The sequence below is a fragment of the Capricornis sumatraensis genome, chromosome 2 (genome assembly GCF_032405125.1).
Source record: "Capricornis sumatraensis isolate serow.1 chromosome 2, serow.2, whole genome shotgun sequence".
Classification (NCBI taxonomy): Eukaryota; Metazoa; Chordata; class Mammalia; order Artiodactyla; family Bovidae; genus Capricornis; species Capricornis sumatraensis.
Window position 1 is genome coordinate 182,524,345 of NC_091070.1, and position 27,372 is coordinate 182,551,716.

Genomic DNA, 27,372 nt, shown 5'->3' on the forward strand with positions numbered 1-27,372 from the left:
AGGATGAGATGGCTGGATGGCATCACTGACTCGATGGATATGAGTCTGAGTGAACTCTGGGAGTTGGTGATGGACAGGGAGGCCTGGCGTTCATGGGTCGCAAAGAGTCAGACACGACTGAACTGAACTGAACTGAATGCTCCCACCAAAGTTCTCTCATGTATATTCATTTAACAAATTGATAAATGGAAAAAGCTAAGGATTAATTAGTGGATAAAAAGTTAATTCTATGTCAAGAGGAAACGAGGTAACATTTTGTTCTTTGCATAATATGACAACATAGTCAATGTACAAACGACTTTCTTCAAATGTATGTAACCACATGTTTCTTACTTTGCATAATGTGACGACATAGTGCATAAACAACTTTCTTTAAATGTACGTAACCACGTTTCTTAGGCAAATCCACTTTTTCACTATCTAGAACCATCAAAACCTTACATAAGTATTCTTAAAGCTGGCATAAAGTGATGTTTTTTTTTTAAATATAGAAAATTTAAACTTGCCTTCAGCTTGACTCAGGTTTAATGGCTTAATTGTTATATAAACCAGGGATCTCTGAGCTATTTGCATCTTGTATTGATGACTAATGATTTCACCATCTTCTTCTAAGAAAAAGCAGCCTTTTGATTGTACACCTTGCCACTCCTGGAATAAAGGAAAAATTTGTTTCAAAGAATGTTCATTACAAGTTTCCAGCATGAAGAGCAATGAAGAAAAACCTAAGATATAAAAAGAAATGTCAACTAGAGCCAATGCCGTCCAGGAATTTGTGACATCTTTAAGAGGCAGTATTTAGATAACAAAAAATTAGGAAAAGATATAATAGAGAGGAGAAATATGAAAAATACAGTTCATGAGAGTTGGAGAAGTACTGAAACAAAGTAATAAATAAACATGCTGGTGCAATAATCAGGGTGAGGTTAGTGCTTAGAGCATACTAAGAATGAAGAACTAAGGATTGTTAAAACCGATATGTTGACAGAAAAAGCAATAGGATTTTATATTTAAAAGATAAAGTATGTGACAACCAAAATACTTGTTTTGAGTCTAGGTAACTAAAACACTGGATTCACTTCACAGCTATAGCAAAATGCTGATAAATACTAGTTTTGAGAAAGACCTCTCTAAATTAGCTCCAGAGGGATGGGATGCTTGGGAGGTGGGAGGGAAATTCAAGAGGGAGGGGCTGTATGTATACCTATGGTTGATTCATGCTGATGTATGGCAGACACCAACACAATATTGCAAAGAATTATCCTCCAACTAAAAAATAAATAAAATTTTTAAAAAAGAAAATAGGGTAGTAAATTCAAAGTTTTTATAACACAGTGAAGTTCAAAGCTGGGCTTCAGTCAAAAGTTCAACTATTAATGATGAGTAAGAGTATGTATAGACTTTCAACTAACCTTGTATTTACATTTACCCAACTAGAATGATAAAGAATATTAATTTAGAATTACAGAATATTAAAGATAGAAATCTAGAAAGCAACTCAGTACAGACCTCTTTTAACTGATGAATGTCTGAAAAATAAAGTGATATGCTTAATTCACAATTCTCATTGATTGTAAAACTGTATCTGAATCTAGGCTGGATGGCGTCACCGACTCGATGGATGTGAGTCTGACTGAACTCCGGGAGTTGGTGATGGACAGGGAAGCCTGGCGTGCTGCAGTTCATGGGGTTGCACAGAGTTGGACACAACTGAGCAACTGAACTGAACTGAGGTGGCCTTGCTTTCTCTCCAAACTACCAGCTATATTCAAAATTCTTTTCTTCCTACACTTAATATCTACCATGATTTTTAATCTAATATTTAATATTTGAATGATTTAAAACTTCATATTTATGAAATTATTATAATATATATGATAATGCATTATTCAGAATTATACACTGCAGCCATAAAATGAAAAGATGCTTACTCCTTGGAAGAAAAGTTATGACCAACCTAGAGAGCATATTCAAAAGCAGAGACATTACTTTGCCAACTAAGGTCCGTCTAGTCAAGGCTATGGTTTTTCCTGTGGTCATGTATGGATGTGAGAGTTGGACTGTGAAGAAGGCTGAGCGCCAAAGAATTGATGCGTTTGACCTGTGGTGTTGGAGAAGACTCTTGAGAGTCCCTTGGACTGCAAGGAGATCCAACCAGTCCATTCTGAAGGAGAATCAGCCCTGGGATTTCTTTGGAAGGAATGATGCTAAAGCTGAAACTCCAGTACTTTGGCCACCTCATGCGAAGAGTTGACTCACTGGAAAAGATTCTGATGTTGGGAGGGATGGGGGCAGGAGGAGAAGGGGATGACAGAGGATAAGATGGCTGGATGGCATTACTGACTTGATGGACGTGAGTCTGAGTGAACTCCGGGAGTTGGTGATGGACAGGGAGGCCTGGCGTGCTGCGATTCATGGGGTCGCAAAGAGTCAGACATGACTGAGCGACTGAACTGATGTGTAAATATAATTATTTGGTTTTCTTGCTAAAAAAAAACAAATTTTAGTAGCTAAAAAATTTCTTTAATTTGTGTTAGAATTATGGGTATAGCTGCCTCGTGCTACCGCTGCTGTTGCTAAGTCGCTTCAGTCGTGTCCGACTCTGTGCGACCCCATAGACAGCAGCCCACCAGGCTCTGCCGTCCCTGGGATTCTCCAGGCAAGAACACTGGAATGGGTTGCCATTTCCTTCTCCAATGCATGAAAGTGAAAAGTGAAAGTGAAGTCGCTCAGTTGTGTCCGACTCTTCGCGACCCCATGGACTGCAGCTTACCAGGCTCCTCTGTCGATGGGATTTTCCAGGCAAGAGTACTGGAGTGGGGTGCCATTGCCTTCTCCGATAGCTGCCTCCTACCCCTAGGTTAAAAAAATGTTTAAATGAAACTAAAAAGCAATGCACCTTGCCTGGTACACTGGTCCCATCATTTCATGGCAAATAGATGGGGAAACAATGGAAACAGTGACAGACCATTTTCTTGGACTCCAAAATCACTGTAGACAGTGGACATGATATTAAAAGATGCTTACTCCTTGGAACGAAAGGTATGACAAACCTATACAGCGTATTAAAAAGCAGAGACATTACTTTGCTGACAAAGCTCTGTATAGCCAGAGCTATGGTTTTTCCAGTAGTCATGTACGGATGTGAGAGATGGGCCATAAAGAAGGCTGAGTGTGAAGAATTGATACTTTCATTCAAAGTGTCATGCTAGAGAAGTCCCTTGGACAGCAAAGAGATCAAACCAGCAAATCCTAAAGGATATCAATCCTGAAAATTTATTGGAAGGAGTGATGCTGAAGCTGAAGCTCCAATAGTGTGGCTACCTGATACAAAGAGGCAGCTCACTGGAAAAGACCCTGATGCTGGGAAAGATTGAGGGCAGAAGGGGATGACAAAGGACAAGATGGTTGGATGACAAGATGCGGCATTTGGCAAACTTGAAGATGAAGAATTTCTCCATGTGCTTATGATATTTCTGGCTGACAGATGTTTTTATAAAATTTGGCTGGGGAGTGAGTTAAAATTTTTATTAGAAGTCTTCCCTAAATTCTAGTTTTAGAAAAGGTATAGGTAGAAGCGTGTCTATAAGTTTCTTTGAAAGACATCAAATATAATACATGGTTAAGAAGGCTAGAAAATGGTAAGACAATAGCTATTATAAAATAGAAGAAAGCCAAATGCCATGCTATATAAATCAACCAAACTTCAATATGATAATCAGATTAGTTTGAATACTAAGTAACACCATTAGGAGAATTTGTACCTCTCTTGTTTTAAGGGAAGAATTCAAATTCTTTAGATCTATCAGAGTTATTAAACACACAATGCTTATTCAACCCCAAATTTCCTTTAAAACAAACAGACTTTCAATCACACAAAGCTTTTTCTCTAGGACCTATACTAAAATGTTATAAATTAAAAGAAAAAAGTACTGACAAAATATCTGGCTCATTCAAATAAATTAATTTGAAAAGACTATAGATTGACAGTTTGAGAAAAATGAAAGAAGGTTCAGTTTAAAATAAAATCTTAGCATGCTTGAGTAAGAAATTCCATGTATAATTTTTGACAATATAAAGCAGAAATAAAACAGTAGCTTGTAATTCTTACACAGGACATAAGGTGGTGCTACATTCTACCAATTCAAGTAAATTCATATAAAAGGAAAAAATTCATTTGTCATACACAAATATTATTCCATTCATAATGTATAAGGAAATGCTTAAAAGCATAAATTAAAAATAGGAAAGTTGAAAATTCTAGCTATCAAAAACAAATTTATCAGTAAAATTATATTTTTCCTGGAGCACTGTAGAGAATTTAATCTGTTTTGACATACAATTCTGCATCATTAAAGGTTTAGGTGAGGCAGAATTATTAAGCAGTCGGTCTGCCATGTCTGCGTGCATGCTAAGTCGCTTCAGTCATGTCCGATTTTTTGCAACCCCATGGACTGTAGCCTGCCATGCTCCTCTGTCCATGGATTTTCCAGGCAAGAACACTGGAGTGAGTTGCCAAGCTCTCCTCCAGGGGATCTTTCTGAACAGGCATCAAACCCACATCTCTTATGTCTCCTGCATTGGCAGGCGGGTTCTTTACTACTAGTGCTCTCTGGGATGGAGAAGGCAATGGGACCCCACTCCAGTACTCTTGCCTGGAAACTCCCATGGATGGAGGAGCCTGGTGGGCTGCAGTCCATCGGGTCGCTGAGGGTCGGACACGACTGAATGACTTCCCTTTCACTTTTCACTTTCATGCATTGGAGAAGGACATGGCAACCCACTCCAGTGTTCTTGCCTGGAGAATCCCAGGGACGGGGGAGCCTGGTGGGCTGCTGTCTATGGGGTCACACAGAGTCGGACACAACTGAGGTGACTTAGCAGCAGCAGCGCTCCCTGGAAAGCCCTTCATCAGCTATCAGTTCAGTTCAGTTCAGTTTATAGACTTGGTCAAAAGAGGAACTTGTATGTCATCATCACCATCATCAACATCACTTATTTCTTATAAAGATACCTTATATTACATTATTAGAAGGCTATTTGCTATCTGTTAAGAAAAGTAAGTAAACAGACTGCTATTGAACTTTTTTTGTTATTAAAGAATTATAAACTGTACATACTTAAAAACAAGAGGTTAAATAGATGATTTGTAAGGGAAAAATTTGATATGGATTGCCAAACTAATCAACAAGTTGAACTGATCAACATTTTGAAAATGTGAGACTTTTATAAGAAAATTATCTGGAGCTTTCATAAAAATTAAGTTAGACAACCATTTCAAGAATAAAATGTTTATATTTTTCTTGTTTTATATATATAACTTATATGTTATACACATATTATACTATATATATATGTAAAATGAGCTTTCCTGGTGGCTCAGATGGTAATGAATCTGCCCGCAGTGCAGAAGACCTGGGTTTGACCCCTGGGTTGGGAAGATCCCCTGGAGAAGGGCATGGCAACCCACTCCAGTATTCTTGCCTGGAGAATTCCATGGACAGAAAAGCCTGGTGGACTACAGTCCATGGGGTCGCAAAGAGTTGGACACAACTCAGCGACTAAGCACATGGCACATATATATAAAATATATGTAGGCATTTCTAACTAGGAGTCTGGATATAATACTGAATCTCTGGAATTTAAAATTCATGACTTTCTCTAATTTTAGCCATGACTGTCAACGGAAGCTATTCTCTCAAAGAAATATTTCTGACATCCCCTGTACATGAGAAAATCTAAAGTAAATATTTAGATAGAATTGAGAGCTGAGAAAAGAACAGTGATACAGTACCTATGTATAGCATACAGAAAGTAATACATGTATAGTTCCTGTAAAGGTTATATTTCCTCCTCCTTGAAGGGTGTAATTCAAGTATTTTATCATTTGTGTGGATTTATGGTTTACAATCTGGCTAATGCATACTCCATTACAATAATTTTCTAATTTCTGAAAAGACCCTTCTTATCTGTCCCAATTCCATACTTCTCCACTATACATAAAATTGAGGTAGTAAACTTGTTTAAAATAGATTTAAAGTACTTGAAGAAAATTATCTTAAGTTTTTCTACCAATCTCAATTAAAACAAATTAGACAATAACTATATTCCTAACCAAGTACTTTTTAGAGTTGTGAAACTTAAGAAACATATAGAACTTAAGAAAAATTTAAAAGTAACCTCAAAGTAAAATGCAAACAAAGAACTAAATTCTGCTGAACAACAAAAGGATCACAGATTTTTAAAAAAACCATTTCTGCTCATGTAAGAAATATTAGAGAATACAAAACAGTAGGCAATATCAAGATCAGGAAAAGGACAAGAAAATGTCAGGTAAGAAATATGAAAGCTATGAAGTATTTCCAAGAAACATTAGATTTTATATGAAAGTCACAAAATTTACAAGTTGACAGTATGCCTTCTTCATTCAATCATTAAATTCTCCTACTACCTCTCACCTAATTCCTAATACCTAAATACCTTTCCTTGTTCTTGATGTCATTAGATGCAAAAATTTAGTCTTCTGTTACACAATCACTATGGCCTACAGATTAATTTTGGCCTTGTCTATTACAGGAGTCCCCAGCCCCAAGGCTGCACAGCAAGAGGTGAGTAGCAGGAGAGGGAGCAAAGTTCCATCTGTATTTACAGTGCTTCCCATCGCTTGCATTCCTGCCTGAGCTCTGCCTCCTGTCAGATCAGCAGCAGCATGAGATTCTCATAAGAGAGCAAACCCTAACCCAAAGGTCAAGGTGGAATATGCTGAGATAGCCAAAGAATAGAAATAAAGTGCACAATAAATGTAATGCACTTGAATCATCCTGAAATCATTCCCCACCTGGCCTGGTCCATGGAAAAATTGTTTTCCACAAAACGGGTCCCTGATGCCAAAAAGGTTGGGGACCACCGGTCTATTAGATCTGTCCCTTCCTTACTATGTTCAGGTACTACCCTTGGCCTAGCTGTCCTCTATCACCCTCTCAACAGTCTCCCTAATTTGAAGCCTCCATATATAATACTCAGTCGTGTCTGACTCTTTGCGACCCCGTGGACTGTAGACCACCAGGGTCCTCCATCCATGGGATTCTCCATCCATTTCCTTCTCCAGGGGATCTTCCCAACCCAGGGATTGAACCCGGGTCTCCCACATTGCAGGCAGATGCTTTAATCTCTGAGCCACCAGGGAAACCCAATACAACAGTAGAATAACTTTTCTTAAATTATCTTTCATCATGTCATTCCCATATTAAGACCTGCAGTAATTTCTTTGTTCCATAATAATACTGGGCTTCCCTGATAGCTCAGTTGGTAAAGAATCCACCTGCAATGCAGGAGACCCTGGTTCGATTTCTGGGTTGGGAAGATCCACTGGAGAAGGGATAGGCTACCCACTCCAGTATTCTTGTGCTCAGCTGGTAAAGAATCCATCTGTAATGTTATTCCAGAATTCTGGCCTGGAGAACTCCATGGACTGTATAGTCCATGGGGTTGCAAAGAGTCGGACACGACTGAGCAACTTCACTTTGGACTGCCCTGGTGGCTCAGACCATAAAGCATCTGTCTGCAATGTGGGAGACCTGGGTTTGACCCCTGGGTCGGGAAGATCCCCTGGAGAAGGAAATGGCAACCCACTCCAGTACTCTTGCCTGGAAAATCTCATGGATGGAGGTGCTTGGTAGGCTACAGTCCATGAGGATGCAAAGAGTTGGACATGACTGAGTGACTTCACCTTCTTATAGTAATATGGACAATATTATTTATTAAAGTAAAACTATTAATACATCCTTGGCACTGTGATAAATGGTTTATATATGTTGCTGCTGCTGCTGCTAAGTCACTTCAGTCATGTCCGACTCTGTGTGACCCCATAGACGGCAGCCCACCAGGCTCCCCCGTCCCTGGGATTCTCCAGGCAAGAACACTGGAGTGGGTTGCCATGTCCTTCTCCAATGCATGAAAGTGAAAAGTGAAAGGGAAGTCGCTCAGTCATGTCCAACTCTTAGCGACCCCATGGACTGCAGCCCACCAGGCTCCTCCATCCATGGGATTTTCCAGGTAAGAGTACTAGGGTGGGGTGCCATTGCCTTCTCCTTTATATACGTTATGTGTTTAAATCTTTAAAAAACACACTAAATATAACTACTTCCAATTTATACATAAGGAAACTAAAACTCAGAAGGGCTGCTGACTACCTTATCAGAGGTCACACAGTTATTAAGTGACAAAGCTAAAATTTAAACACAGGTCTGTCCATTCTAAGGTTTTAACCAGCACCTCAGAACAGTGCTTGGCACAAAATAGTCATTCAATAAATATTTGTTGTCATGGGAATTCCCTAGCAGTCCAGCGGTTAAGACTCCATGTTTTCACAGCTGAGGACTTGGGTTCAATTCCTGATCAGGGAACTAAGATCCCACAAGCTGTGTGGCAAGGCATAACTAAATATTTGTTGACTAAATGAATTAATAAATGAAATATTATGCTACTCTAACTTGGTATATTATTAATAATGAAACAGAAATCTTCATTTTTTTATTCAGTGCCCACTACACTAAAAATAGTTCACATTGTTACCTTTTTAATGAATATCTGTTGGTGTGGGCCCAATTAATAACAGCATGAAGCACAGAAAAAGTTGGCCTTAATATAACTCACATTAATATTTAAATGCTTTACCCTCAGAGGCACATGGATAGAATAAATTTTTATTTATACTGGCTAAAATTATATTTATGTATATAATTATACCAGGTAAACAACAATTATTTAACTAAGTTGATTTCATTAGCACTTAATTTAGTCGCAAAATACAGAAAGCTTCCATCGGTGGAAAATAATATTGTTGGAACACTAAATACTGTGCGTGAACATGGTGGACACGCACACCAAATTGCTTAGGGTGTATAGATTCCTAAACAGTCTGAACAAAATTCCTTTGAGATATGTTTTAAAATTTTAATATAGAACAAATGTCACTGTCTAGCAATTTAAAGATATAAGGGACTTCAGAGTTCAATAACAAATACAGAGTTGTTATTTGAAACAAAAATGTAGCTCTTGAGAACAATCAGTTCAGTTTTCTAACAGCAGTTATAGTATGTGGTCATAACCATTTTCCCCCCTTTTACAGAGGTCCCTAGATACACATTTTTAATGTATCCTAGCAGTTTCCAGTTAATGTTTTATATTACTGTAGCTATTATTTTCTGTTGAAAGAAAACTAGTAAAGGTTGAGTCTAGAAAGGAAAAACAAAGGAAGAAGATCAATATTAACACTCTACAAATATTGACTTAGCAAAGTGACTTTGCTGTCTTTCTCTCAAAGGAACTTGATACTGAATGAATGATTTATTTATAAGAAGCACCTATTAAAAGTATTTGTTAAAACCAAAAAACTGCTTGGCAAAGTACATTCATAATCTCTTCATCAAGTTCAAAAATTGAAGAATCATTATTTTTAAACTGAAGTCCTTTTAATATTCCTATTCATCATTAAACTTATTAGAACTGGCTTATAGGTAGAAATGCTGTGATCCCCAAAAATCCTCAAAGAATTACTTCATAAACTTTACCTATTCTCTGTGAACACTAAATAGTCATTAATAAATTTAATGTCAAATTTGTTTTCAGAAAAAGTTGTATCTATTCATTTAAAATACTATACCTTTATTGAGTGTGGCTCAATTAACTTTGAGTTTTGATTACTATCAGCACCCATGGTAACTGTTAAGGAAACAGATGTTTTGAACTGTCTGGCTGTTGCCAGTGAAGAATTCCTGGTGTCACCTGTAAGAAGTAATAGTTATTTAGTCTTACATTATGAAAAGCTGTCAATAAGAAGTCTGTTTCTAAACACAGTGTAGTATGAAAGGACTATATATTAATTTCATTCTCTTTGTTCTTCCTATTGAAATAAACTCAGAAGATTTTATATTTATAAGGCTTTAATGGCTCTTTATGATTTTAATTTATGATCTACTAATAAGATTTATTTAATTCAGAATTTATGACCTACTAAAAAGATTCTTTATTTAAATATGCCATTTTTTGGCCTGAAATTTTAAATAAAACATAATAAGCATAGCCAAGTCAAGTTCCATAATAAAATTTTACTTTACTAGATTTTTATAGTTAAGTGAGTCCAGAAACAGTAGCTATCAAAAGTTGGGTTTTCATTTATCACTGATAAGCTAAGACAGAGGGAAAAATTTATCTATGATCCTTAATTCTTAACAGAAAAGTAAATACCTTTATTTGAGAATGATTCCTGATCAGTTTTTCTTATGATTCTAGGTGATGCTTTTGGTACTGGTGATGGGTCCCTTTCAGGGGACCCTTCCATGTGGCTTCCAAACTGTTGACGCCTCAGTTTACTGTCAACCTCCAATTTTTCTAGAGCCGTTTTGAGACACTGTTCATTGGTTGCCATATATAATTTACAAAACTACAGGAAACAAAAAAGTATTCCAGTGGATAAAACATTCAATCATACATTTGGGAGGAGAAAATGTACATTAGTAGGCAAGACTGATAGATGGAATATATTTCCTATTGAACTAGGTTACTCATTTTATTTTCTTGAATCAGATTGACCACTCTCAAGTGCCCTAGTGAAATGCAGCCATAATTCAATGAGGAGGCCATACCCTGAATGAAAATAAAATGTTACACAAAGAGAGGTGATTTATTATTATTTTTTTACAAGACGTGTAGACTTGTATTTGTTCTAAATAATTTTTATGATTCTTCCACTCTCGGAAAGGCATATTTCAGAGACGAGAGTATGTGTTTGTGTGTGTATGCACATGCATGTACTTTAACTTGATAATATTATTTTTAATGTAGTCATCAGATTACAACTGAACTGGAGAGACTAAATTTCAAGTAAAATTAGTACATATATATATTATTGTCAATATTTAAATGATATGCCTCTTTAAAAATACCTCTTCTATCCAGTAAGCAAATTTACGTCAGAATGAGTTTATGTACCTTGATATAGTCAAATTTGCCATCTGCATTTACATCAGCCAAATTTATTATGGCATTTACTTCTTCTCGAGTCATCTTCTCACCTTTCTGGAAGAAAAAAGTATTTAAACCAACATGACGATTACTTTGTCATGTATGGGGAGAATGGAAATTTTAATCTTTTCTGTAAGTAAGTTTGAATATATGTTTCATTAAAAATCTCAGAATGAGTATAATGTCAAGCAAGAATGAACCCATTACATAAAATAAAATTTCACAATTTTATTAAATTTTATAAGGTATATAAAAACTGAATTTCAGTTTACTAAATCTCAAATATATATATCATAGATTCAGTAATAACTATTAAATTTAGAGTAAGAATACTTTCTCGTGTTGTACCAAGAAACAATGGTTTCTGAATCTCATTTATACTTTAGTTCTCTTTTACTTATCACATATGAACTTGTCACTGATTTACAAATTGTTCTGGCAGGAAAGAACTGCAAAGGAGCACAAGAGGATTACAACATAGGCTCCATTTTATACTTTCTCTTTTTTTAAAAAAAGCATGCTTCATATAGAAGGATCCTTAAGTACTTTACAAACAATATATAAGTGATTCATTTCACCTGCCAGTGAAACAGTTATTTCTCACGTGGACTTTGGTAGCCAAAGCTAGATTCCAAGTTGTTTTGCAAAATAGGCATATTATAAAACTGTCTGACAGATCTTACCTTTGTTAGAAGTTTATAAAGATCAGTGTGTAAAATAGAGCCATTATCATTTACATCTAATTGCTTAAATGATTTTAGCAATTCTGCTTTTGAGGTTGCTTTTTCCTTTCTTAAAATTATACAAAAATCATCAAAATTCAGTTTGGCAGTTTGAGGAGTCCAATACTTATTAATGGTCTTTTGGGATGGATTTCTTCCTGCGTGCTGAAGAGCTGCCCAATAAAACAAGTATTATTTGTTACAGTAACATCTGGAATTAGTATTTTAAGTATATTTTTTCTTTAAATCACTATACACTATAACGTTATATAAAAGTACACACATACCAATATATTAACTTTGGTGTTGATAGTCTAGTGAAATCAATACATGCCTGACTTTCAAATATGAAAATATACATGTTATTATACCAGCTACAAATTCTCAATGTATTAATGCCAGCATTAAATAGGTTCTTCCCATTCTGACATTATTCCCAACTTACATAATTTAATTAATTGATAATATCTGATTTACCTCATAAGAATACCTGGTGGAAAAAAACAGATTAAAAACAACCATTCACTTAATTGTTTTGAGGACATAAGAATAAAGAAAATGAATAATTTATTATTTTTCTGGTTCAACAAATACCTTAATTATGAGGAAATCATTAGTTTGAGAATATTACTGTCAATGTCATGATGTCTAAAATGTTCATCGTTGTTGTTCTGTCACTAAGTCACATCCAACTTTTGCAACCCTATGGACACCAGGCCTCCCTGTCCTTCACTATCTCCTGGAGCTCGCCCGAGTTCATGTCCATTGAATTGGTGATACTATCCGAACATCTCATCTTCTGTCACTCTCTTCTCTTTTTGCCTTCAATCTTTCCCAGCATAAGGGTCTTTTCCAATGAGTCAGCTCTTCGCATCAGGGGGCCAAACTACTGGAGCTTCAGATTCAGTATCAGTCCTTCCAATGCATATTCACGGTTGATTTCCTTTAGGATGGACTGGTTTGATCTCCTTGCTGTCCCAGGGACTCTCAAGAGTCTTCTGTGGCACCACAGTTCAAATGAAAGTATCAATTCTTAAGCACTCAGCCTTCTTTAAGGTCCAACTCTCACATCTGTACATGACTACTGGAAAAACTACAGCTTTGACTATATGGACATTTGTTGGCAAAGTGATTGTCTTTGCTTTTTAATATGCTATCTAGGTTTGCCATAGCTTTCCTTTTAAGAAGCAAGTGTCTTCTAATTTCACGGCTGCAGTCACCATCCACAGTGATTTTGGAGCCCAAGAAGAGAAAAATTTGTCACTACTTCCACTTTTTCCCCTCTACTCATTATGAAATGATGGAACCGGATGCCATGATCTTTGTTTTTTGAATGTTGAGTTTTAAGCCAGCTTTTTCACTCTCCTCTTTTACCCTCATCAAGAGGCTCTTAAGTTCCTCTTTACTTTCTGCCATTATGGTGGTATCATCTGCATATTTTAGGTTATTGATATTTCTCCTGGCAATCTTGATTCCAGCTTGAACTTCCTCCACCCCGGCAATTCACATGATGTACCCTGCATAAAAGTTAAACAAGAGAGTGACAATATACAGCCTTGTACTTCTTTCTGAATTTTAAACCAGTCAGTTATTCCATGTAAGGTTCTAACTCCTGTTTCTTAGCTTGCATACAGACTTCTCAGGAGGCAGATAAGGTGGTCTGGTATTCCCATCTCTTTAAGAATTTCCCAAAATGTGTTGTGATCCACACAAATGTTTTTGTGTAGTCAAAGAAACAGCAGTAGGTGTTTTTTTGGAATTCCCTTGCTTTCTCTATAATCCAATAGATGTTGGCAATTTGATCTCTGGTTCCTCTGTCTTTTCTAAACCTAGCCTGTACATCTTGAAGTTTTTAATTCAAGTACTGCTGAAGTAGCTTGAAGGATTTTAAAAGTAACCTTACCAGCATGGGAAGTGAATGCAATTGTTTGATAGTCTGAACATTCTTTAGCACTGCCCTTCTTTGGAACTGGGATGAAAACTGACCTTTTCCAGTCTTGTGGCTACTGCCAAGTTTTCCAAATTTGCTGACATATTGAGTGCAGCACTTTAACAGCATCATCTTTAAGGATTTGAAACAGTTCAGCTGGAATTCCATCAATTCTACTAGCTTTGTTGGTAGTAATCTTCCTACCGGCACACTTGACTTCAGACTCCAGGATGTCTGGCTCTAGGTGAGTGACCAAACCATCATGGTTATGGTGGGTCATTAAGACCTTTTTTGACAGTTCTGTGTATTCTTGCCACCTCTTCTTAAATTGTTCTGCCTCTGTTAGGTCCTTTACGTTTCTGTCCGTTATCATGCCCCCCCTTGCATGAAATGTTCCTTTGAGATTTCCAATTTTCTTGAAGAGACGTCTAATTTTTCCCATTCTATTAGTTTCCTCTGTTTCTTTGCACTGTTCATTTAAGAAGCCCTTCTCTCTCCTTGCTATTCTCTGAAATTCTGCATTCAGTTGGGTATACCCTCCCCTTTCTCCCTTGCGTTTCGCTTCTCTTCTTTCCCCAGCCATTTCCTCAGACAAACACTTTGTCTTCTTACATTTCTTTGGGATGGTTTTGGTCACTGTCTCCTCTACAATGTTACAAACCTCCGTCCATAGTTCTTTAGGTACTCTGTCTACCAGATCTAACCCCCTGAATCTATTCACCACCTCTACTGTATAATCATAAGGGATTTGATTTATGGGGGTATGATTTAGGTCATACCTGAAGGACTCAGTGGTTTTCCTCACTTTCTTTAGTTTAAGCCTGAATTTTGCTATAAGGAGCTGATGATTTGAGACACAGTCAGCTCCAAGTCTTGTTTTTGCTAACTGTATAGAGTTTCCTGTCTTTGGCTGCAAACAATGTAACCAATCTAATTTTGGCATTGACCATTTGGTGATGTCCTTATGTAGAGTTGTCTCTTGTGTTGTTGGAAAAGGGTGTTTTTTCTGTCCAGCTCTGTGAAAATGGATGTATAAGTCTTTCCCACAAGTGGCAGCTCAAATGCTTGTTGGTATCTTCAATAATAAAATACTTTTTAAATGTACTATTAAGTTGTTTAAAAGAACAACTTTCTCAGAATAAAATTATGCCAAAATATGTACTAGTTATACATTTCCATATCTAAGAAATAGGTAAAGTTTAGTAAATACTAATCTAACTTTAGTCTTTAGTTTTAGAATTGGAGCTCATTATTAAGTCCAATAACAATGAAAGGGAGAAGGGAGTGGCAGAGGATGAGATGGTTGGAGAGCATCACCGACTCAATGAACATGAATGTGAGCAAACTCCCGGAGATAGCAGAGGACAGAGGAGCCTGGCATGCTGCAGTCCACGAGGTCCCCAAGAGTTGTACACTACTTAGCTACCGAACAACAACGACAACAAACAGTGAAAAACTGTGTAAATGTAGATGGTTAAAGGTTTACACCAAAATACTGATCTTTTGCCAGGGTTTATTTTAAGCTTTGACGTGAGTTTATAATACCTATATTACTGGTAAGTTGGGAGGACAAAAAGAAACTTTGGGGAAAGAAAAAGAAACTGCTTTATCCTATTTTGAAATGGAATGTCAAAGCACATGGTATGTACATAAGAGGTGGACAGATACCAATGAAAAGCACAATAGTTAAGAAAGAGACATCACTGGTTCACAAAACCAGTTTTTTAAAATCTAGATTATCTGAAAGCTATCATTGCAATTTTATAGACTATTCTACAATAAAACCAAAAGCTGAAAAGGTAAGCATTGCATTATTATCCTCCCAGATAATTCTGTAAGACTGATAGCACCTGAGTAATACATACTCATTGATTTATTAACACAAACTAAATGCCAAAGCTTTTGAACTGTGTGGTGAGAGAAGACTCTTGAGAGTCCCTTGGACTGCAAGGAGATCCAACCAGTCCATTCTGAAGGAGATCAACCCTGAGATTTTCTTGGAAGGAATGATGCTAAAGCTGAAACTCCAGTACTTTGGCCACCTCATGCGAAGACCTGACTCACTGGAAAAGACTCTGATGCTGGGAGGGATTGGGGGCAGGAGGAGAAGGGGACGACCGAGGATGACATGGCTGGATGGCATCACGGACTCAATGGACGTGAGTCTGAGTGAACTCCGGGAGTTGGTGATGGACAGGGAGGCCTGGTGTGCTGCGATTCATGGGGTCGCAAAGAGTCGGACATACCTGAGCGACTGAACTGAACTGAACTGAAATGCCACAGTAGCAGAAGGCATGTTAAACTTTTAAACTTAGTAAATTCATGATCTCAATCAACTTTCAAAAGCACAGAAAAAACTCAAAATTATAATTTATAATAAAATATAAATCGCAATGAATTGAAATTTTATATTTCCTAAAATGCACTTCCTCAAATCTAAGACCTTGTTGCAAAAATATGCCAGATTTTTATTTCAGGAAACTGCTTCTGAAGTTGATAAAATAATTCAGTTTCTCTACTCATAAAGTTATTTGCCTTGATGAAATTGACATGAATATAATATTATCTGGTATTTCTGTTTACCACCCCTCTCAAGACTAAAGACCACCACGTCATTTGACACACCTAGTAAGGACCAAATTCACTGGTTTGTGGGATATCTGCAACCAGAAGAGTTTAAAATATAATGGAAAACGCAACCATACAAAATCATGGGATGCATAAAAAGCAGTTATCAGATAAAACTAAAAGCTGGTTCTTTGAGAAGATAAATAAAATTGACAAACCTTTAGCCAGACTTATCAAGAAAAAAAGAGAAGAATCAAATCAACAAAATTAGAAATGAAAAAGGAGAGGTTATAACAGACAATGCAGAGGTACAAAGGATTATAAAAGACTCTTATGAACAACTCTATCGCAATAAAATGGATAACCTGGAAGAAATGGACAGATTCTTAGAAAAGTTCGATCTTCCAAGACTGAACCAGTAAGAAATAGAAATGATGAACAACCCAAATACATGCACTGAAACTGAGGCTGTGATAAAAAAAAAAATCTCCCCCCAAATAAAAGCCCAGTACCAGGTGGTTTCACACGAGAATTCTATCAAACATTTAGAGAAGAGCTAATGCCCATCCTTTTAAAACTCTTCCAAAAAATTGCAGAGGAAGGAACACTTTCAAACTCATTCTACGAGCCCACCTTCACCCTGATACCAAAACCAGACAAAGACAACACACAGAAAGAAAACTACAGGCCAACATCACTGACGAACATAGATGCAAAAATCCTCAACAAAATTTTAGCAAACAGAATTCAGCAACACATGAAAAAGCTCGTACACCATGATCAAGTTGGGTTTATTCCAGGGACGCAAGGATTCTTCAATATACACAAATCAATCAATGTGATACACCATATTAACAAACTGAAAGATAAAAAACATATGATAATCTCAATAGATGCAGAAAAAGCCTTTGACAAAATTCAGCACCCATTTATAATTAAAACTCTTCAAAAAATGGGCATAGAAGGAACCTACCTAAACACAGTAAAGGCCATATATGATAAGCTACAGCAAACATTATTCTCAATGGTAAAAAACTGAAACCATTCCCCCTAAGATCAGGAACAAGACAAGGGTGTCCACTTTCACCACTATTATTCAACATAGTTCTGGAAGTCCTAGCTACCACAATCAGAGAAGAAAAAGAAATAAAAGGAATCCAGATTGGAAAAGAAGTAGTAAAGCTCTCACTGTTTGCAGATGACATGATACTGTACACAGAAAACCCTAAAGACAGTATCAGAAAATTACTAGAGCTAATCAGTGAATTTAGCAAAGTTGCAAGACATAAAATCAATTCACAGATATCACTTGCATTTCTATATGCTAACAATGAAAAATCAGAAAGAGAAATAAGGACTCAATCCCATCCACCACTGCAACAAAAAGAATAAAATATCTAGGAATAAACTTACCTAAGGAGACAAGAGAACTGTACACAGAAAATTATAACACACTAATGAAAGAAAACAAAGATGACATAAACAGATGTAGAGATATTCCATGTTTCTGGGTAGGAAGAATCAATACTGTGAAAATGACTTTACTACCAAATGCAATCTACAGATTCAGTGCGATCCCTATCAAATTACCAATGGCATTTTTCACAGAACTAGAACAAAAAATTTCACAATTCATATGGAAACAAAAAAGACCCCGAGTAGCCAAAGCAGTCTTGAGAAAGAAGAATGGAGCTGGAGGAATCAACCTTCCTGACTTCAGATTACACTACAAAGATACAGTCATCAAGACAGTATGGTGCTTGCAGAAAAGCAGAAATATAGACCAATGGAACAAGACAGAAAGCCCAGAAATAAACCCATGCACCTACGGGTGCCTTATTTTTGACAAAGGAGGCTAGAATATATAATGGGGCAAAGACAGCCTCTTCAATAAATAGTGCTGGGAAAACTGGATAGCTACATGTAAAAGAATGAAATTAGAACACTTCCTAACGCCATACACAAATATAAACTCAAGTGGATTAAAGACCTAAATGTAAAACAAGAAACTATAAAACTCTTAGAGGAAACATAGGCAGAACACTTGATGACATAAGTCAAAGCAAGATCCTCTATGACACACATCCTAGAGTGATGGAAATAAAAGCAAAAGTAAACAAGTGGGGCCTGATTAAACTTAAAAGCTTTTGCACAGCAAAGGAAACTATAAGCAAGGTGAAAAGACAACCCTCAGAATGGGAGAAAATAATTGCAAATGAAACAACTGACAAAGGATTAATTTCCAAAATATACAAGTAGCTCATACAACTTAACACCAGAAAAACAAACAACCCAATCAAAAAGTGGGGAAAAGACCTAAACAGACATTTCTCCAAAGATGACATAGAGATGGTTAACAAACACATGAAAAGATGCTCAACATCTCCCATTATTAGAGAAATGCAAATCAAAACTACAATGAGGTATCACCTCACACCAGTCAGAATGGCCCCCATCAAAAAGTTTACAAACAATAAATGCTGGGGAGGGTGTGGAGAAAAGACCTGTTGCACTGTTGGTGGGAATGTAAATTGATACAGCCACTATGAAAGACGGTATGGAGATTCCTTAGAAAGCTAGGAATAAAACCACCACATGACTGAGCAATCCCACTCCTAGGCATATACCCTGAGGAAACCAAAGCTGAAAAAGACACATGTATCCCATTGTTCACTGCAGCACTATTTACAATAGCTAGAACATGGAAGCAACCTAGATGTCCATCGACAGATTAATGGATAAAGAAGTTGTGGTACATATACACAATGGAATATTACTCAGCCATAAAAAGGAACACATCTGAGTCAGTTCTAATGAGGTGGACAAACCTAGAACCTATTATACAGAGTGAAGTAACTCAGAAAGAAAGATAAATATTGTATTCTAATGCATATATATGGAATCTAGAAAAATGGTACTGAAGAATTTATTTACAGGGCAGCAATGAAGAAACAGACATAGAGAAAAGACTTATGGACATGGGGAGGGGGGAGGGGAGGGTGAGATGTATGGAAAGAGTAACATAGAAACTTATATTACCATATGTAAAATAGATAGCCAACTGGAATTTTCTGTATGGCTCAGGAAACTCAAAAAGGGGCTCTGTATCAACCTGGGTGGGGGGGATGGGGAAGGAGATGGGAGGGAGGTTCAAAAGGGAGGAGATATATGTATACCTATGGCTGATTCATGTTGAGGTTCGACAGAAAACAACAAAAATCTGTAAAGCAATTACCCTTCAATTAAAAAATCAATAACTTTTTTTTAAAAAAGCAGTTATTAGAGGGAAATTCATATGAGGGAAGCAATATGACCTTCCTCACAAAACAGGAAAAATCTCAAATAAATAACCTATCACTTAAAAGAACTAGAGAAAGAAGAACAAATAATATCTAAAGTCAGCAAAAAGAAGAAAGTAATAGAGATCAGAAAGGAAATAAAATAGAGATTAAAAAAAATAGAAAAAGTAAAAGAAAAGAAAACAAAACAAAATCTGGTTCTTTGAATGGATAAACAAGATTGACAAATCTCTGGCCAGGCTCACCAAGAAGGAGAGAGAACACTAATAAATAATATAAGAAATGAAAAAAAGAGACATAACAACAACTGATACCTCACCATAAGGGAATAATCATGTGAAAACAAATTTGACAAACAAAGAGAAATGGACAAGTTTCTTGTCCTAGAAACCTGTACGTTTACTGGAAACAAAAAGCCACCAAAATTGAACCACAAAGAAATAGATTTTTTTTTGAAGAGGAAACATATAATTTGAACAATTTGAAAAGATGGATCACTAGAATTGAAATAGATTTTTTAATTTAAAGGGGGCTTTCCTTGTGGCTCAGCTGGTAAAGAATCTGTCTGCAATGCGGGAGACCTGGGTTTGATCCCTGGGTTGAAAAGATCCCCTGGAGAAGGAAAAGGCTACCCATTCCAGTATTCTGGCCTGGAGAATTCCATGGACTGTATAGTCTGTGGGGTCGCAAAGAGTTGGACAGGACTGAGCAACTTTCACTTTCACTTTGTAACTTAAAAAAGTCCCCACAAACAAAAGTCTATAAGACCAGATGACTTTACAGGCGAATTCTACCAAACATACACACAAGAACTTATACTGACCCTTCTCAAACTCTTTGAAAAAGTTAAAGAGGGGGGAACACTCCCAAGGACATTTGATGAAGCCACCATCACTCTGCTACCAAAACCAGACAAAGACATCACCAAAAAAGAAAACTACAGGCCAAAATCTCTGATGAGTACAGATTCAAAAATTCTCAACAGAATATTAGTACACCAAATCCAACAACATATGAGAAAGATCATACACTGTGACCAACCGGGATTCATTCCAAGTTCACAAGGATGGTTCAACACACAAATCAGTCAAGTTTGTTTCTGATACATCACATAAACAAAAGTCAAAAACCACGTGATCATCTCTGCCGGGGTCCAGCCCCGGTGGGTCCAGGGAATTTGAAGGTGGGGACGGCGTCGGCGTCCTTGGAAAAATACATATTTAATTATAGATATACAGAGAGATTAGAAACGGATAGTGTAGTAGGAAGATTAGTGGAGAAAAAGAAGCTGAATAACTTGGTCTACGTGGAATAGCATCCATGCTCCAGATGGGAATTCAGCCAGAAAAACAGGAAGCAAGAAAGAAACGACATGGGGGAGATCAGTCTTTCCGGAAACTGATCCGATTTCTTTATTTTTGGGTTTGCTTATATACCTTTTGTTACACATAGGGATGAATACAGAGTCACGCGGGGGTCAGCAGTCCTGACCTTTATCAAAATCAGGTGCTTCACATAAGAAGGTCTTAGGGATTTTATGATCCTTTCTGATAACCAAAAACTTATTTTTTCTAAGGGTGTTTTTTCTTAAACCAGACACCACCCTCCAAATAAAGTTACATTCCTATAGGGTGAGGGTGTAGTGAGTTACAATCAAGAAAGGAATTTATTTAACCCAAGGTTAACATGATTAATCTTAAAGGTTAATACTTATTTCTCCTATATGCTTAAAGGTTAATACTCATTTCTCCTATATGTTAGTTATATTCATTATAAGGGTAGGGAACATGGAGATTTAGCAGCAAACATCAGCCCAACAAATGAAAATCCTTTCACCAATGTTCCCCTTAAGATCTATTTAGTCTTAAGATAGTGATAAAGTTACATTTTTACATAGCAAGGACACAGTGATTTATAACAAAGTACAGTGATCTATTACAAAAGAGAAAATTCATTAACTCAAAAAGTCTAGTATTGCTAACATCAAAAACTACTATATTTCCTTTTCTATATTCCAAATACATTGATTAATATATTCCCAGGTGCCTAAGGATATGGAGGCCTGGTGGCAATCATTGACTCAACAATGAGAAAAGCCCTATGCTAATTAAGACTCTCAAAATACTCCAAAACTCTCTGTGCTGTTTATGGTTGAGAGGTAGTAAACAATCATGTGCATAGTGGCAGGAGTATGGATAATCCTGTCACACAAGCTAGTCTGTCAGCAGAGAGGTTTGACCTGAGACACCCTTGTCCCACCCAGGGCAGGGAATTAGCAGCAACACAACAAATGAAAAACCCTTCACCAATATAATTCCTAACCAACCCACTATACTAATAATTTCTAAGTCCCCAAAAGAATTTGCCTTTAGTAAGTCTAAAACATCTCGTGCCTCTCAGATTGGGAGGCTGTAAACAATCACATGTGGCCAGACGAACCTATACAGGTGGGCTAGATAACCTTCAGAGGAGTCCATAAGCTGAAACACTCTTGTCACGCCCAGGAATTTTTATTGACTTGGAGCTCCAAGTTAACTCCTTCTCTGAGAGAAATGGTTATGGGGGAGAGCCCCCCGTAAAGTCAGAGGTGTAGGTGAGAGCATAAAACAGACTCTGGTTTTGGGGTAGATGCTCGGGAACAGGGGGTTTCCTGAGGCTTGATCACGCCTTTGCGTATGCCAAGCCTCCTTCCTCATGACCTTTGCCATGGGCAGAGTTCCTCAAGCTGGCCCCCAGCAATCTCAGTAGATGTAGAAAAAGCATTTGATAAAATTCAACATTCCTTCATGATAAAAACTCTTACCAAAGTGGGTATAGAGGGGACATATCTCAAAATAGTACATGCTATTTATGACAAACCCACAGTTCATATAATACTCAATGGTAAAAAGTTGAAAGCCTTTCTGCTAAAATCTGGAACACGACAAGGATGTCCACTCTCACCATTTCTCTTCAACATAGTATTGGAAGTCCTAGCCACAGCAATCAAACAAGAAAAAGGAACAAAAGGTAGCCAAGTTATAAGAGAAGAGGTAAAACTGTCATTACATGCCAATGATATGATACTATATACAGACAATCCTAAAGACATCATACAAAAACTACAAGAACTGATAAATGAATTCAGCAAGGTAGCGGGATACAAGATTAACATACAGAAATTTCTGTATATCAATGATGAAATATCAGAAAGGGAATGAAAAAAACAATACCTTTTAAAATCACAACCCCCAAAATAAAATACTTAGGAATAAGCCTCACCAAGGAAGTGAAAAACACATATGCTAAAAACTATAAAACATTAATAAAGGAAACTGAAGATGATTTAAAGAAATGGAAAGATTACCCATGCTCTTGGACTGGAAGAATACTGTTAAAATGGCCATACTACCCAAAGCAATCTACAGATTCAATGCAATCCCTATCAAATTACTCATGACAGTTTTCACAGAACTAGAACAAATAATCCAAAAATTCATATGGAACCATAAAAGACCCAGCATTGCCAAAGCAATCCTGAAGAAAAAGAACAAAGCAGGAAGCACAACCATCCCAGAGTTGAGAAAATACTACAAAATTATAGTAGTCAAAACAATGTGGTATTGGTACAAATACAGACTATGGGCCAATCGAACAGAATAGACAGCCCAGAAATGAACCCACACACCTACTGTCAGTGAATCTTCAACAAAGGAAGCAAGACTATACAATGTGAAAAAGACAGTCTCTTCAGCAAGTGGTTTCGGGAAAACTGGATAACTGCCTGTAAATCAATGAAGTTAGAATATACCCTTGCATTATACACAAAAATAAACTCAAAATAGCTTAAAGACTCAAACATAAGACATGACTCTCCTACAAGAGAACATAGACAAAACATTCTCTGACATAAATTATACCAATGTTTTCTTAGGTCAGTCTCCCAAGGCAATAGAAATAAAAACAAAAATAAACAAATTGGACTTAAAGTTACAATCTTTTACACAGCAAAGGAAACCACAAACAAAATGAAAAAATAACCTACAGAATGGGAGAAAATATTGGCAAACAACATGACTGATAAGGGCTTAATTTCCAAATTATACAAATAGCTCATAGAACTCAACAACAATAACAAAAAACAAACAACCCAAATGAAAAATGAGCAGAAGATCTAAAGAGACATTTCTCCAAAGACATACAGATGGCCAACAGGCACATGAAAAGATCCTCAGAATTGCCAATTATTAGTGATCTGCAAATCAAAACTACAATGAGGTACCACCTCACACTGGTCAGAATGGCCATCATTAGAAAATTTACAAATAACAAATGCTGAGATGGTATGGAGAATAGGGAACCCTCCTACACAGTTGGTGGGAATGTAACATTGGTATAGCCACCATGTAAAACAGTTAGGAGGTTCCTCAGAAACCTAAAAACAGAATTACCATATGACTCAGCAAGCCCACTTCTGGGTATATAGTCAGACAAAACTATAATTCAAAATGGTACATGCACCCCTATGTTCACAACACCACTATTCACAATAGCGAAGATACAGAAACAACCTAAATGTCCATCGGCAGATGAATAGATAAAAAAGATGTGATACATAAATACAATGGAATACTACTCAGCCATAAAAAAGAACAAAATGCCATTCACAGCAACATCGATGCAATTAGCGATTATCATACTAAGAGAAGTCAGTCAGAAAGAGAAAGACAAATACCATATAATATCACTTATACGTAGAATCTAAAATACAACTGAACCTATCTACAAAATAGAAACAGGATCACAGGGTGGGAGGGGTTGGATTTGGAGTCTGAGACTAGTAAATGCAAACTGGTATATATACAATGATAAACAACAAAGTCCTACTGTATAACATAGGGAACTATATTCAGTATCCTGTTATAAACCATAATGGAAAAGAATATGAAAAAAAAATGTATATATATATAGATAGATAGATATAGATATGCTAATGCTAAGTCACTTCAGTTGTGTCCAACTCTGTGCGACCCCATATATGGCAGCCCACAAGGCTCCCCCGTCCCTGGGATTCTCCAGGCAAGAACACTGGAGTGGGTTGCCATTTCCTTCTCCAATGCATGAAAGTGAAAAGTGAAAGTGAAGTCGCTCAGTCGTGTCCGACCCTCAGCGACCCCGTGGACTGCAGCCTTCCAGGCTCCTCTGTCCATGGGATTTTCCAGGCAAGAGTACTAGGGTGGGGTGCCATTGCCTTCTTCAAGATATAGATGTCTGTATAATTGAGTCATTTTGTTGTACAGCAGTAATTAACATTGTAATTCAAACATACTTTAATTTAAAAATTAACAATTAAATACGGAGGTTAAAGTGTCTGCCTCCAATGCGGGAGACCCGGGTTCGATCCCTGGGTCGGGAAGATCCCCTGGAGAAGGAAATGGCAATCCACTCCAGTATTCTTGCCTGGAGAATCCCATGGACGGAGAAGCATAGTAGGTTACAGTACACGGGGTCGCAAAGAGTCAGACACGACTGAGCGACTTTACCTTACCTTACCTTATAACGAAAAGAAGTAAAAACAAAAGACCAACTCTCTGAAACCCTCATCCCTAAAAAACAGAACAAAACCCCAAATTCTTTTAAAATTTCACTTATTTTTTAATATTTCCCTTTTGTAATCATTCAATACATACCCATGTGGATATATGTGTACATATATATATAAATACATATATAACCTTTACATTTTCTCCAGTGTAGGTCAAATTTAGACTAATGATTCAGTTGTCAAAAGCATTTTAATCTATTATCATAATCTTAAAATGCCAATGTAAGAATTTAAAAAACATTTTAAACCAAATAATTGGTGGAAGCTTTAAAAAAAAGAAAACTAAGATCATGGCATACGGTCCCATCTCTTCATGGCAAATAGATGGGGAAACAATGGAAACAGTGACAGACTTTATTTTTTGTGGCTCCAAAATCACTGCAGATGGTGACTGCAGCCAAGAAATTAACAGACACTTGCTCCTTGGGAAAAAGCTTTGACAAACCTAGACATCATATTAAAAAGCAGAGACGTTACTTTGTCAACAAAGGTCTATCTAGTCAAAGCTATGGTTTTTCCAGTAGTCATGTATGGATGTGAAAGTTGGATTATAAAGAAAGCTGAGCACCAAAGAGCAGATGCTTTTGAACTGTTGTGTTGGAGAAGACTCTTCAGAGTCCATTGGACTGCAAGATCATACCAGTCAATCCTAAAGGAAATCAGTCCTGAATATTCATTGGAAGGACTGATGTTGAGGCTGAAACTCCAATACTTTGGCCACCTGACGCAAAGAACTGACTCACTGGAAAAGACAGAGGATGAGATGGTTGGATGATATCATTGACTTGATGGACATGGGTTTGAGAAAGCTCCGGGAGTTGGTGATGGACAGGGAAGCCTGGCGTGCTGCAGTTCATGGGGTTGCAAAGAGTTGGACACGACTGAGCCACTGAACTGAACTGAACCGAATCCATACAAACACTGTAAGTTTTATTTTGAAGCTCCTGGATTATGTGAGGGCTGTTGGCTCAGATGGCAAAGCGTCTGCCTGCAATGCGGGAAACCTGGTTCAATCCCTGGGTCAGGAAGGTCCCCTGGAAAAAGAAATGGCAACACACTCCAGTATTCTTGCTTGGAAAATTCCATGGACACAGGAGCCTGGTAGGTACAACCAACCATCAAACCTGGATTATGTAGCTATATAAAATGACATAATATGGGCTTCCTTGGTGGCTCAGTGGTAAAGAATTTGCCTGCCAATACAGGAGACATGGGTTCAATTCCTGGTCCAGGAAGATCCCACATGCTACCTGGCAACTGAACCTATGTGCCACAACTATTGAGCCTGTGCTCCAGAACCCAGGAACCACAATCACTGAAGTCCTGCACCCTACGGCCCATGCTCTGCAACAAGAGAAGCCACTGCAATGAGAAGTCCATGCACTCCAACTAGAGAGTAGCTCCGTCTCATCACTAGAGAAAGCCCGTGCAGAGCAAGGAAGACCCAGCACAGCCAAAAATAAATAAATAAAATTAGAATGGCACAATAGCGTAATGTAGTTCTACCGCTCAAGCTTAATTAAGTAATGATTCAACAATGTAATTCTAATTGGAGTCTTTCTGATCTATTAACTTTCAGCAAATAAGGAAAACTTAGTAAAAAAAATTACCTAAGTAAAGTTGATCTTTAGAAATAATGTTATCTAAACTGCTTTTGAAAACAGTTAAGTAGGCAGCTCTACAATTCATATAAAATATCTCCTCTTCAGTTAGCAGAAATTTCTTTGATCGAGGACTCTCTGAACGCGTTGGTTTCTGACCCGAGAAAGCCGCATCACTTCCTGGACTGATGGCCATTCTATTAAAAAATAATTTAAAATTTTGTTTTAGTCACTGTTAGTCCTAAAATGAAAATGCCACTTTGCCTTTCAAATGGTGGTGGGGGGGGGGGGCGGGGAATAAAGACATGAAAGTTTTTATATGTGGAAAAATGATGTACATTATAATATGCATATGGTTATACTATCATGTAAAACTAGAATAAGTTTTTGGCAGTTGATTTCTAAATATATTATATATATATAATATATATATATGAGAACCCAAAGAACAAAGCTAAAACAAAGATGTAACATAAATACAAAAGAAGACTCATAGGGCAAAGGAAAAGCACGCATTTATTCTCTCAAAATTAGAGGACAGTCAGTTGAGACTCTTCATAGGATTGTGATGAGGATTAATTAAACTAACACATTTGAAGCATATAGAACAGTGCCAGGCACATAATAGATGCTAAATAAACTATAG

At 37.1% G+C, this 27,372-nt stretch overlaps 1 protein-coding gene across 1 annotated transcript in view; it reads right to left on the reverse strand.

The window, feature by feature from the left end:
* EFCAB7 (EF-hand calcium binding domain 7) overlaps positions 1-27,372 on the reverse strand; it is a 58,956-nt gene that overhangs the window by 30,010 nt on the left and 1,574 nt on the right. The window contains exons 2-7 of the mRNA XM_068966610.1: positions 26,736-26,923; positions 11,706-11,917; positions 10,990-11,076; positions 10,246-10,441; positions 9,662-9,783; positions 507-648 (exon numbers count right to left, since the gene is read on the reverse strand). Of these exons, the coding sequence (XP_068822711.1) occupies positions 507-648; positions 9,662-9,783; positions 10,246-10,441; positions 10,990-11,076; positions 11,706-11,917; positions 26,736-26,922 (946 nt within the window). The 5' untranslated portion in view covers position 26,923. The remainder of the gene's footprint in view (positions 1-506; positions 649-9,661; positions 9,784-10,245; positions 10,442-10,989; positions 11,077-11,705; positions 11,918-26,735; positions 26,924-27,372) is intronic.